Source organism: Bos grunniens, chromosome 19 (assembly GCF_055505025.1).
Source record: "Bos grunniens cultivar Pamir isolate PY7600 chromosome 19, Bosgru_T2T1.0, whole genome shotgun sequence".
Lineage (NCBI taxonomy): Eukaryota > Metazoa > Chordata > Mammalia > Artiodactyla > Bovidae > Bos > Bos grunniens.
This window is the reverse complement of record NC_141183.1, coordinates 44,805,759-44,819,662: the sequence shown is the minus strand read 5'-3', so window position 1 is coordinate 44,819,662 and position 13,904 is coordinate 44,805,759. Positions and strand designations below refer to the sequence as shown.

Here is a 13,904-nt window from a genome sequence, read left to right as displayed (position 1 = left end):
TTCCAAACTTAACCACTGTTTAAAGATGACAGGGTAAGATATGTTTTGAGTTCTAAAGTTACTTTTGAACAAGGCTACTTTTCTACCATTGGGTGCTATGGTCCACATGCTTATTAATTTAGGGATTTAAAAATAGTGAAACAAAAATTTATAGCACATTTAAAAATTACGTGGCATACTTTATATTATATTGGGTTGACCAAAAAGTTCATTTGGGTTTTTCCATAACATCTTATAGAAAAACCCAAACTTTTTGGCCAATTCAATATATATAGCAAATTATATTCCATAAAATAAGTTTATAGCATATTTTTTTTTAAAAATCTTCTTTTTCTACCAAGTTATAAGTGCCTTGAAATTAAGAACTAGGTCTTAATTATCTGTGTTCCTCAGCAGTGACCAGGGGAAAACAGTGCGTGGTTTAATGCTTACAACATCTACTATAATAGGTGTGATGCTAGGCACTTTACATTTATTTAATCCCATAATACATTTATAAATTAAGAATTATGATCTCCACTTTTCAGATTAGAGAGTCTAGAAGGTGACATGCTGAAAGAAATGTGTTTTTATACTGACTCATACTCTTCTCAACATACTTATTAGTTAACTTATTTAGAAGATGATTCCCAATTTATTTTTACTTTGCACTGACAATTACCTACTTTGTGGGTAATTAAAGAGTTGTGGACTTGAACTTAAAAATCATTTAGGAAACTATTTGGAAAAAATTAATCATACTTTTACCTGGGTTTAGCCTAAATTATGTAAGAGGAAATAACATTTCTGGCTACCGACTGTGTGTAAGGCATTTATATATTTTATCTTATTGAATCCTCTCAAAACCTAGTAACAGAAGTATTCCTCCAGAGGAGGAAACAGTGATTCAGAAGTACAACGACTTGCCTACGGTCACACAAGTAAACAGGACACATCATTCATTTGTTATGAAAAGAAATCTCACTATGGGTAGTAACCTGACTGGCAGTTTTTCCTTATATAACTTTCTCTCCAAGGTTCTATTTTAAGTATTTAAACTATATAATCACATTACTGTGTGCTGCAGTCCATGGGGTCTCAGAGGGTCAGACACGACTGAGCAACCGAACTGACTGAATCACATTACTAGAGAGTCTCATATGTTTACTTACAAATGTTAATTAAAAGCACTCAAATCATGTAGCTCCAAATTGTGTTTCAAATTAAGCTCTGTTAAAGTAGTACTTTCTTAGTCATTTTGTGGCTTATTGCACTTCCGGAACCAACTATTGATAAACTTCCTCTTTCTCTACAGAACCTATTTCAATGTGCTAGAGGATCATTTTTAATCTGAACGTTCGGAACCACTTTTTGCTTTCTTAGCCAAAGCACCAAAATGTCCAGTTAGAACAAGAATTTAGCCTTCTGCAAAAGAAGTTAACAGCCAAGGTAAGACAATTTCACACAGGCAATCTGGTTTGATCTTTGTTTTATATAAAATTTACTTTTGTCTGACTCCTCGTGACCCCATGGACTGTAGCCAGTCAGGCTCCTCTGTCCATAGGATTTTCCAGGCAAGAATACTGGAGTGGGCTGCCATTTCCTGCTCCAATTTTTAAAACTAAAATGTTATTATTGTTTTAAACTTAAAGTCTGATTGTCTAAAGGTATCTATAACAGGTATTGTGGTTTTGTTGCATGGAATTTTAAAAATTCAGTGTTGAGCTTGCCTTCAGAAAAATTTTCACCTAGGTTTATGTAATATAAACCCTTTAAAGTTTATTCAATCATTATGTTTGTTGACCTCAGTTCTGTAATTAAAAGAAATAAAACTACACCCATGGCAGATAAAGCTAAGGGTTGGAAATAAAACTAGAATTCATGAGTGATGGCTGAATCTACAACCCCAAAATACCAACTGTTAAAAAATTTTATTTTCTTTATATGAAAATTTCCTATATATAACATAATCCATAGGTTTAAATCATTTTTATTTTTTAATCCCCTTCAGTTTTCATAGAAAGAATGGTCACCTTCATTTAAAAATAAACAAAGGTGATTAGATGAGACACTCAATGATTATTATTAAATATGCTTTTTTACACAAATAGAATTTTAGTAATGATGATGACATGAAAATATTATCACTAATATTTAAAGCTAAGAAAAAAACTGCTATGGTAAAATGTGTGGGCATATACTCATCACTACATATTTATGTCACACATTATCTGAGTCTTTAGTAAGCAGTATAAAATAGATATGGAAAATAAAACTCATAGAATAGAGAGTTGCTAACCATGGAGAAAAGATGTTTTCTTTGAGTAACTTGGACAATTGCAAAGCGAATATCCTCCAAAATAAAAACTGCCAAGAGTTTATTTACATAGATTTGTAATATCATAGAATGGTAAATTCATAGTGGGTAATATCCTACTTCAACATTTCATAAAGTACTTATGACTTTCTTTTATAGAAGTCCACTTTAGATTTCTTCTAAGTAACTATTACAGAAATTAATACAGAAAGATTTTTATCATTTTTTTGGACAATGCTTATCTATATATTTTTAAAGAATCTGTTCCAAATGTAGGGTTTAATAGTGCCTGTGTTTTCCAACTAATCCCTATATACTTCCACTCAGAGGGAAATTATGAATTCTGAATTTTTTAAATGAAAATTTGATGCCTGTCTATGTCCAATCTTTAAAAGTCATCCCAATTATGCCAGTTTACAGGCTATCTAATCAAAACTCCCATAATTGTTTTCCTAGTCACAGGACTAAAATGGTTTTCTGGTAGTTCTTGTCCAACCTTTTAAAAAGCTAACTCCAAAAGTTACTTACATTATCTATTCCCAGAGAGTTCACATCTCTTTTCCTCTTCAAGCACTCCTGTTTCAGAATTTTACTATGAATGTAATGGAAGGAAAGAGATCTTATACATGACTGACTGATTTCTGTATCGGTGCCACTACTTAAGAGCTGTGACACTTCGGCAAATTATCCAACTTCTCTGTGTCTCAGTTTTATCTGTACAGTGACGATAACATCACCTTCCTCATTAAAACAGGACGGTGCCAAACATCTGGCATGTACTTAGTAAATGGTAGCTATTTTTGATAAAAGATAGTCATCAAGTAATTCCTATCATAGTTCAAAGTTAATTTCCCCTTGCTGCTTTTCGTCAAGATACAGAATCGCTGTCTTCTTCCTTTTCTGGTTTCATAACTTTACTAGCAGGAGATACAATACCACTAAATTTTAATCTATTATATCTGTATTATAACAAAGTAACTGAAACTCAGATGTTATTTTTTTGATACCGCTACCTATATTTGCCTTATCTAGGATATGCCCGCCAAATCTCCTTGATTCTTCTTTAAAAGACAGTAACATCTCTCTTATCATATCCAACTTAGCATCAGTTTTACATGCTAAACTCTTTATGTACTTATGCATTAAGGGGACTCCAACTTTAATTGCGTCTCAATGCTTAATTAAAACAGCTGATGTTTTTCTTCTTTCTGAAATTTTTTCAATATTCAGGAAAAACAAAGAACCAAAATCTGAGTTAAACCTCAAGAGTCCCAACCTAAAATAATGAGCAAAATACTGCCATATAAAGGTAGACAAATTTAGGGTTTGCCTAAGCAGCAGACTAGGGAAATTCTAGAAAAAATGCTATATAGATTGTTCATAGGTTATTTAGAGTAATTAACAAGTAGCTTCTGAGTGCCAAAAAACTGTGGGGGGCGGGGTGAGTAGGGAATCTTAAGGATGCTTAGATAGGAGTCCTGAAATGAAAGGTAAGTGAGTTTGAGAAGATGGGTGATCTCAGGCCTGTCCTCCATTTTGAGAACACTGTTCCTCTGCTGATTCCTGCATCCGCAAAGACAGAAAGCAGCATTCTGTAGTTCCTTCTTTCATCTACTCTGGTCTTCTCCCCCAATTTCTAATTTTGTTCGCTTTAACCTTCTACCCTAACTTCTTGCTAAATACATAATCACTATTTGTTCTTCAGCCTTTTATTAACTTTTCTTTCTTTCAATACCTTCTCTAATCAATTTACCTCCCCATTCCATGTATTTGCTGTTTATCCTTTGTTTGGCTTTATTTTTATCTTTTGTGTTATTTTTTATTTCTTTGCATTCCTTTTTCATTTCATTGTAGCCAACATTTTCTCCTCCTTTTTACTCCCTTGCCCCCTCTATGGTTCTTTCTCTCTACCTTCTTCTCCTGAAGAAATAATGTTGGTATTTCAGGTACACATGGCCTACATATATATACATATACATACATATACATATATACACATATATATCACATATGTTAAGTAACTTTCTGCACTGGTAATAACACTGCCCTCACTGTCACTGAACTAGAAAAAAAAAGTCTGTTTCTTCACTATACCTCTCCCCTTCATTTACTCTTCTTTGAAATCTTATTCCTTTTCTCTGGACTATTCTGAATTGCTGTAGCGGAATTCTAAGACAGATTTGAGCATTCCAATGTAGCAGACCCTAGGAGGGTATAGCTAACTGGAGAAAGGGGTAGGATAGGTAAAAAAAAAGAATTTGGTGTTAATACTGCTGTAACCCTTAAATGACAAGTGGAAAATCTCACACACTTTAAGGTCCTATGACATTCCTATTAACAAAAGAGGTTACACCCTATCAAAATTGACCATACAAACTCAACTGGGCTTATAATTATGTTCCTATCTGGGTTCTTTCCTTCTCTAATGCTTTTTTTAGCTAACTGAAAAAAGGAACTGTGAAGGGTTTTTAAAATTTTTAAGAAAAGTCACAAGACACATTCTTGGCTGAAGATAATTCATGGCCTATGTTTTCTATTGCTCTGGATGGCATTTTTTAGAAAACTAAAGTGAATCTCTAAAGAATAACACTTTCTAATATGGCCTTCTTTGGGGAAAGGGGTAATCTGTAAGAACAGTAGGTAGGAACTTCATGGATGATAACCATGTAGAGATGATTTAAATTTCCATATTTATGCCAAAAGTTTCAAAATTTTCCCTATTAAACCCTTTACGAAATGAACAGAAGGCATAATTTAATAACTCAGATTTTACCTCTCTGCTTACATTCTAACCATCTAAATGAGATAGTCAGATAACATCACTGACTCAATGAACATTTTGAGTAAACTCTGGAAGATAGAGGAGGACAGAGAAGCCTCGCGTGCTACACAGTCCATGGGATTGCAAAGAGTCGGACATGACTTAGCAACTGAACGACAACCAGTTACATTCTGGAAGAAGTATTAATAAACAGCAAAAAACTGAAATGGAAAAGAAACCAAGAAGCCCAATTATAGGTTAACTGTTTACTGAGCTGCTAACACATACAGCATTCTGCTGTAAAGAAATCAACATATAAAAACAGACAATTTGGAGTAGCAGAAACAACATATGCTTTAAAATCAGATGGGTCTGTGGGTATAAATTCTCTGTCACTAATAGTGACATTACATTTGGCAAATTGCTTAACACATTTAAATTTGTCTCTTTATCTGTAAATCAAAGATTCCTCCATCTTTCTCATAAAATTATGTAAAAGTTAAACGAAATGAAGTATGTAAAACACCTGAGATGGTACAGCACTTAGGATGTTCTAGATAAGGATTTTTCTTTGTTTCTTTTTGCCTTCTTCAAAGTTCTTTAAAATCTTATTTGAGGTGATGGAGATAACAAAAAGAAAATGTGAAAAGTTAAGAAATAAAAAATAAACACAATTATTTGAGAGAAAAGAAGTGTGAGTCAGGTACGTATATAAAGAATTATCCAAGGAACCATAAAGAGAACAAGAACGAGGGGGAACTCAGGGAATGGCTGAGCTCTCTGGGCTGTGCTCAGTCACAGAGAATTTGGTCTAAGAAGGGAATTTAAGCTGAGGTCTGACAGATGATGATAGATTCACAGTTAGGCAACCAGAACAGGGAAGAGAGTGGTTTAGGAAAAGGAACACACTCTCAGAGGGTGAAAAATAGCATAATTAAAAGTGTCTGCTAAAGGGAGAAAAGTGTGTGTTTAGGAAGTATGTAAGATGAGGAAGAGGCTAAATGAGAAGTTGCAGTCATGAGATATGAGTCTGGACTGGTAAACTCAGGCCACAAACAGAAAACTCAGTTTAGATTTTTACCTTGATACCAATGGGGAACCCTCAAGCAAGGGAGATGGTGAAGGACAGGGAAGCCTGGAGTGCTGCAGTCCATGGGGTCACAGAGAGTCAGACATGACTGAGCAACTGAGCAACAATAAGCAAGGGAGCAAAGACGTGATAAAACTTGGTTGTCGGAAGATTAATTCATCAGCAGTGTGCAGGGGAACTTAAAGGAGAAATATTTTAAAATTAAAGCTTTAAGTATTACAGAGAAATAAAAAGCAGGAGACTACATAGGGAAAAAAAATCACATTCCTTCTCCTCTACTAAAATAGGGTAATTTATCATCACTATATACAAAGTGGTAGAGGAATAAGCAATGAAAACCACTCAAATATGCTAAAAAAAAGTCTATTTCTTTGCAAACTTGAGGGAGTTCCTCATGTGTTATTGTACCTTGCCATCAGGCTTGTACAGACCATCAAACCTCTCTCAGATTGGCTTAAAAAAATCACAGAGAAACTATAGTTTCAAATCATATTGACCAGGATTTAAAACCCAGAGATTTTCCTTTCCTTAATATTAAGAAATAACCAAATAGTTACCATTGTGTTTAAAGATGTATGAAACAAGTATTACATACAGAGCTGAAAACTAGCCTTACTTTAGAGACAAGACATTTGAGACCAGGAGATATTAATTGAGTAGTTATGGTTAGATAGATCTTTAGGCCACAGAAACAGAAATGAAACTTGAAAAAACTCTTCAAGTTTTAGCATCTGCCACATCCCACAGGTAACCCTACCCCACAAACTTAAACACATGCCTCATTTTCCTATGCCTGCATGTTGTTCCCCTGGCTGGAATATTTTATTTACTTAGTTCTTATAGACAAGATTCAGTTCAAGTTTTACTTCTCTGAGAAACCTTCCCTGAAGCTCTCCCAGGCTAGCTTAGTTCCTCTGTGCATCTCCTGCATACCTTTCTGAGAAAACTTATCAAATTAGATTTATTTATTGTTTCTACTACTAGAAAAAAATTTTTTTAAATTTTGGTATCTCCTAAACCAGAACAGAGCCTGATAAAAACATGGTGCTAATCAATGAATAAATGAAGTAGCAGCACGACTACTTCCCTCAACCAGACTTGAAGAGCATTTTAGGACTTTCAAGTATGAGTTGAATTGAATCCTTTAGAAATGTGAGATTCTAATATAAAGACACTGTCCTGGACACTGATACAGCTGCAAAGGTTACTTAATAGGTTGTGGGCATGAGAAACTCACAAAGGTAATACCATCAGCAAAACCAGAAATCAGGAGAAGGGTCACTTTTAAGATGAAGATGAATTCTGACTTAAATACGCTGAATTTGCTGATAGTGAAATATGTACATGGCAATGCCCACCAAGAAGTCATACAAATGGAACAAGAATTAAGGAAATTTAGGCTAGATACACAGGTTTGGGAGCTAGAGGTTAAAGGTGAGAGGTGAAACCTGATAGATTCAGGATTAAGAAAAGCAGTGAAGAGTGAAGACAGAAAACATATCAAGTACTGTATTTAGGATGCAAGAGAAAAACAGGAGCTAGTGAGATGAATATGAAAGGAAAATGACTCCAAAGAGCTACTCTAATAGCAGTGAAGGAATAATCAATGGTGTCAAATGTGATCAAGAGAGAAAAAAAGAAAAGAAACCACTGGATTAAGTAATAGATGGTTACTGGCGCCCATTGAGGCAGCAGGATCAATGTATTTCTAGCAGGAAACAGGGGAGAAAGCAGTGTGCACACGGCTCCAGCATATGGAGCCCGTGCATTTGAGATGCGTGACTATGCAACAAAGGGCTGCAGTGCAATAAACCCACAGGGGCAACAGTGCCAAGTACAAACCTTCCCAAAGAATTACGCGAGATCACTGCCTTTGGGGTCCAAATGTCACGTGGTAAGTTACAGTATAGTTAAGAGCTCTTCATGTTAGCTGGGAGTGTATCAAGTCTAAATTAGCAATGATAAATACTAAATGATATGTAATTATCTTTCTTTCTTTTATTATAATACTACTGGCAAAAAGGAAACATTCTGAAATGGATCTCAAGTATTTCATCTTAATTTTGTTTTGCGGACACCTGAATGATACTTTTTTCTCAGAGACAGAAGCAACTACAACAGAGAGGCAACCACAATCTACTTTATTTAGACCATCAATGCCATATATCTCGGCGAATTCTCAGGGCACGACAGAGAATCCTTCAAGTCAACCAACACAATTCAACAACCTATCTTCTGGACAACCAATAACAACTGCCAAAATTGCTGCTGGACAACCAACACCACTTGCCTATGCTTCTTCTGGGAAACCAGCAGCACATACTTCTCCTGGACAACCACTTGTCTATAATGTCACCAGAAAAACAATACAAATAGCCAACACCTCCTCCCAAGGAACAGCACTGCCTGTGTTTACCTCTGCCATACAGCTATCACCATCTGCCTATTCTTCTACCAGACAATCACCACCATCAGTTTCTACTCCTACTCAACAACCATCATCTACCCACACCTCTTCCAGGAAATTAGTATCCCCGACTGTTCATAATATATCCATACAACCAACACCAACTGTCAAAAGTTCACCTAGGAAGACACCAGGATTCAACTTCGAATTTAGCCGTACAACAAATATCCCAAAGGAAGCCAATTATGCTTATTCAATACCAGCCATATTAATTGGTGCAATTCTGACTACTATGTTGGTAGTTGTACTCATGATTGTATTATGGCAATGTTTGCGAAAACCAGTGTTAAATGATCAAAATTGGGCAGGTAGGTCTCCGTTTGCTGATGGCGAAACCCCTGACATATGTTTGGATAACATTAGAGAAAATGAAGCATTCCCAAAACGTTCATCAATTATTTCACTTATGGTCTGGAAACCAAGCAAAAGTGCACTTTTAGCAGATGACTTAGAAATTAAGTTGTTTGAATCAAAGGAAAACACTGAAGATTCTAACAATCCCAAAACAGAGAGAATAAAAGATCAGGCAAATGGTACATCAGAAGACAGCGGTGATGGATCAACAATTGGCACAGCTGTTTCCTCTTCAGATGACACAGATCTGCCTCCACCACCTGCTTCCCTTCTTGATATCGAAGGACAGGAGGGGAACAAATCCGACAAACCCACGATGATAACTGAATCTCCTCGTCCAAACAATTCCACCAATCTCCCAGCATCTCTAGATTGTCTCAATCAAATCTCTGAACACCATAATTCTGAGTCCAAACAGTCATTTCCACCTCCCCCTGACTCATTTAACTTGACCGTGCCACCAGGAGATTTTATGAAAAACCAGGAAGATTGCAACAATGAGATCCAATGTCAGGAATTTCCTATTCCTCCTGACTTTGATCAAGATCTCAATGAATCTCTGCCACCCCCACCTGCAGAACTGTAATAAATATTACCACTTGCTTTAAAACTGATCTTCTATTTTTCTCAAAGGACTCCAATATTTTGTTTTTCTTCGTGTGATAAAATATATTAAATGGCAATTGGTAGCCAATTTTGATTTTTATTCAGGAACTACCTAAAATCTGCTCAAAGCCTATGTATATAAGTGGAACTTATTTATGCCAATAGGACTTAACTTTAATGTATGGTATATTTTACAAATGTGGATGGTATGTGTATCAATAACTTAACTATTTTGGAAACAAGGAACATACATATACTTATTATTACCCAATAGATATGTTTTTCCTGAAAAGCTGTGTATAAAGTTACTTTGGTTAAACTTTATTTTTCCATATCAAAATTTGAGGAGGAGTGTGTCTGAGAATTTAAATGCATACACCAAGTTTTAAACAAAACTTTAAGTTTTAAATTAATACCTCAGGTACTAAATAAATATTCCAAGGTTGTGGGGATGAGAGATTGAAACGCATGTGTTTGAGAATAAATTACCTTTTAGCTCTCATTGGAAACTGAAAGACAAACATATTAAAACATCATATTGGAGAGTTGAGCTGGGGACACTTACCCTGAAAAAAATACAAGCAGGCCCATAAAATGTAGACTTAAACATTTTCCTATTTTGTTGGGGGAGCACAAATTTTAAAACTAGCCTCTTTAAAGTGTTTCTTATTTTTTTTTGGCCAGGCTACATAGCTTGCAGGATCTTAGCGCTTCCCAACCAGGGACTGAACCCAGGCCTCTGGCAGTGAAAGCATGGAGTCCTAACCACTGAACCACCAGGGAATTCCCAGTTGATTTTGTATATGCCTCAAGCACCCAAGCAAACTGAAATCTTATTAAAAAACAAACAAAACAAAACCTCTATGGCTTCATTCCAAAAAACTCTTGAACCACCTTTCTCACACAGAATTTCATCTTTTATTCACTACCTGACAAGTGGTAATGAGTTATCAGAGTAGGGGGTAGGCCCAATCTTTGTTAAAGTCAAGGTATAGCTTCACTGGCTTACTCATGTGGAGATGCCAGCCCATGCCTACAAAAGTTCTTCTCTGCCGAAAAGCACGAATTCTTCCTCCTTATCCTGACCTGAACTCCTGAGGGAAACACTCACTTAGAATGAAAGATGGTGGCTTTAGTGGTAACTTACCCTTTGTGAACTGTTCATAGTTCTGGAATTTTCCAGAATAATGCCTTTACTAGTAGCACTGGTGTTCAAGAAACTAACAAAGCTTAATCTTAATAAAAACTAGCAGACTTTCAGACACTGAATGTTTCTTTACTAGTAAAACCTTTTTATTTGTAGAAACATTACACTGAGCTTATTTTTCTTGAATAAGTATGATATTAATTGTCAACATTATGTTGGTTTTCCTCTGTCTTCCACACTAAAAAGTTTCTTTCATGTGTTTTTCAAACCTACCATTTTTAAGGTTAACTTATTCAGCAACAATTAGGAGTTTAAGAATTTCCAATTATTCTTTTGAATTTTAAGTATTCTAGTTCGGGTAAGTAAGGTATAAAGTTTTTATAGTTGGTAAAGAGTTTGACATGCCTTAAACCATCATAAACTTTCTTGTTTTATATGTAGGATTGCTACCTAATGAGCTCTTTTCACAATTCTGCTCTTCTTTTTGTTAATCACTTTCTTCCTGACCTCTTAAAGGAAGTGTATTGTGAAATACAGGGAAATACCAATCCTCATAGATAAATCAAGAGCTGATGACCTGGTCATAGGCTTGTCTGATTTCTTCAAATACCAAAGAGGAAGCTTTCCTTGTTCTGTTCTTCGTATAACAGATGAACAGACTACTGTCAGCAGCTGCTTTTTGTTTTTTAAGAAATTCTCTGCCAGGGGGAAAGTAATTCCCATTTACTGCATGCAATTTTTCCCTACTGAGGTCAGTGGAAGCTGAGCAGCCAAACGGTGGCAATCCTTGCCTAATCAGCAGAAAGAAATGCAAGCTAATAAAAGAAACACAGGAGAAAAGAAAATGCTGGAACAAAGAAAAACATACAGAAAATATTAAAGAAGCAGGATCCAGAAGAGAAAGTTTATTTCATGACTATGGCAAAAGGATAAGCCACAGGGGAATAAAAAGTGGAACTACATACTACACACATCAGTAGTGCTCTTATCAGATCAGTATTAACGAGATTCAGGACAACTCTCAAGACCATGTAGTTCAACTCCTTTAATTTGTTAAGTGCTGAGAAAATGGGGTCAGAAAGAGTGGTACTGAAACCGGAGTTTGTCTCCTAACCCCTGGTTCAGAATTCTTTTCACTAACATAGGACCAAAAAGCATCTACTTCTGCACTGCAACACACGTGTATCACATGTGTGTTCCATTCGGTGTTGGTCGTGAGCAACACAATGAATTAGATGAGAATGACTTTAATTGCTATTATCAACTAGTTCTGAACAAAAAGTAGAAGCAGCAAAATATACGGTCACCTCTAAGTAAAACACTGTAATACTAGTACATGAATAAACAGGTCAGTGGAACAGAATGGAAAGTCCAGAAACAGACTTAAATCTCAAATCATATTGGGACAACTGGACAGGTGTTTAGAAAATGATGAAACTGGATCTATACTTCATATTACATTAGAGCAAACACCAAAGAGACCCTAAATCTAAATATAAAACATAAAATTATACAAATAATAGAAGAAATATGAGTGAATTCCTTTATAATCTGAAAGTAGGACAAATCTTTCTACTTGAGACTTGAAATCCAAAAGTACTACTTAAAAAAAAAAGAAATTCATTACATAAAACTTTCAGATGTAAAAATAAAACAAACACCATAAAAAAAAACCCTTTGTCAAAAGACAAAGGGCAAACTGGGGGAAAATGTGCAACTTAAATTAAGACAAAGGGCTAATAACCCTAAATTTTAAAAAACCTAAACCCAGATGTGGCGGAGGAGGGATACCCACAACACACTAGAAAAAGTATGCAAAACATATAAAAGACAGTTATAGAAGAAAAATTTTAAATGATCCTTGAAAACAAAGACAAAGATATGCAACTTTTCTCATAGTAAGAAAAAAAAATACAGAAGTTCAGCAACAGAGTCTCTAGGTCTCCAGAACCAGACACCCTGACACACTGCTGTTAAGACTGCAAAATGGTACCATCTACAGAGAGAAATCTGGTAATACCCGGAAATTTTCAAATGCACTTTTCCTTTCACTCAGCAATCCTACTTATAGAAATTTTTTTGTAAGACTTGTTGGACAAAATAAGATGCAAGGGTATTCACTGTGGCATTATTTGTAATAGCAAAAGTCTAGAAACAATCCAGATACCCATCTGGGCACTGGTTAAATAAACCATGGTACACTCCCAAATGCAGCACTATGAATCATGTAATGAATGTGAAAGACCTCTATACGCAGACATGGGGTGATCTTAGAGATATATTATTAAGAAAAAAAGAACAAGATATGTAGTAACCACTTATATAAGGAAGGGGTAAGAACATATGATACATACACACATATTTTTGCTGGGTTTTCAAAAAGAAATACTGTTAAGATACAATCAAAAGCTATCAATAATAAAAACAGTCACTGATAGGAAGAGGAAAGGAATAGGGTGGAGGGGAAAGAGAAGCAAAATTTTCCTGAAAGTACCTTGTTTTTGACTTACACAGTCCCTAAAAACTGCTAAGCAACTGAAACAGATGAACTTTATGTAAAGTTGGTGATATAAAAATATAGAGAAAACAATTATTTCTTTCAAGTTGCATTAGGACACAGAATTGACTATACATCCTTAGTGAAATATATTCTAAAACAAAGAAGGCTGCAACAAATCTTAAACGTTATTCAGTAGTCTATAAACTAATTGTCTGTAGCAATACTTGATATTATTTTGAAACTACTGTAGGATGATATAAATAAGCAGCTATGTAATGCTGTTAGAAACTATTTATAGGAAATATGAGGATAGAGGAACAAATTAAATCTTCACAAGGAAGCAAACAGATAAATCCAGATGAGGGACATCCTAGGAACAAGTGACTGAGTTTTGGCAACAAGCCAGTGGCATGGGGGGAAAAGGGTGGTGAGGTAAGAGAAAGGTCCTTTTTGAATTTTGACTTGATAATTTCTATCTTGTCAGTCCTTCCATACTTTTATAATACTTTATTCAGTACTCTTAGCTGTTTTCAGCAGTAAATTCAGTCTGTATTACTAAAAATAGAGAACATAATACTTTCACTCTCAAATAAGCACAATAAATGTTATCAGCTTAAGTAACAAAGATAAACGGATTGGGTTGCCAAACTTGATTAATATGGGCGAGCTGTTCCTTGGCAGGT

At 35.3% G+C, this 13,904-nt stretch overlaps 2 protein-coding genes across 13 annotated transcripts in view; one reads left to right on the top strand and one right to left on the bottom strand.

Annotated features, from left to right (window-relative positions):
• NF1 (neurofibromin 1) overlaps positions 1-13,904 on the bottom strand; it is a 257,608-nt gene that overhangs the window by 56,732 nt on the left and 186,972 nt on the right. The gene's annotated exons all lie outside the window — the stretch shown is intronic.
• On the top strand, positions 1,300-10,834 carry EVI2B (ecotropic viral integration site 2B). Its single transcript, XM_086360196.1, has 2 exons — positions 1,300-1,428; positions 8,171-10,834. The coding sequence occupies exon 2, from the start codon at positions 8,184-8,186 to the stop codon at positions 9,552-9,554; it is 1,371 nt and encodes a 456-aa protein (XP_086216322.1). The 5' UTR covers positions 1,300-1,428; positions 8,171-8,183; the 3' UTR covers positions 9,555-10,834.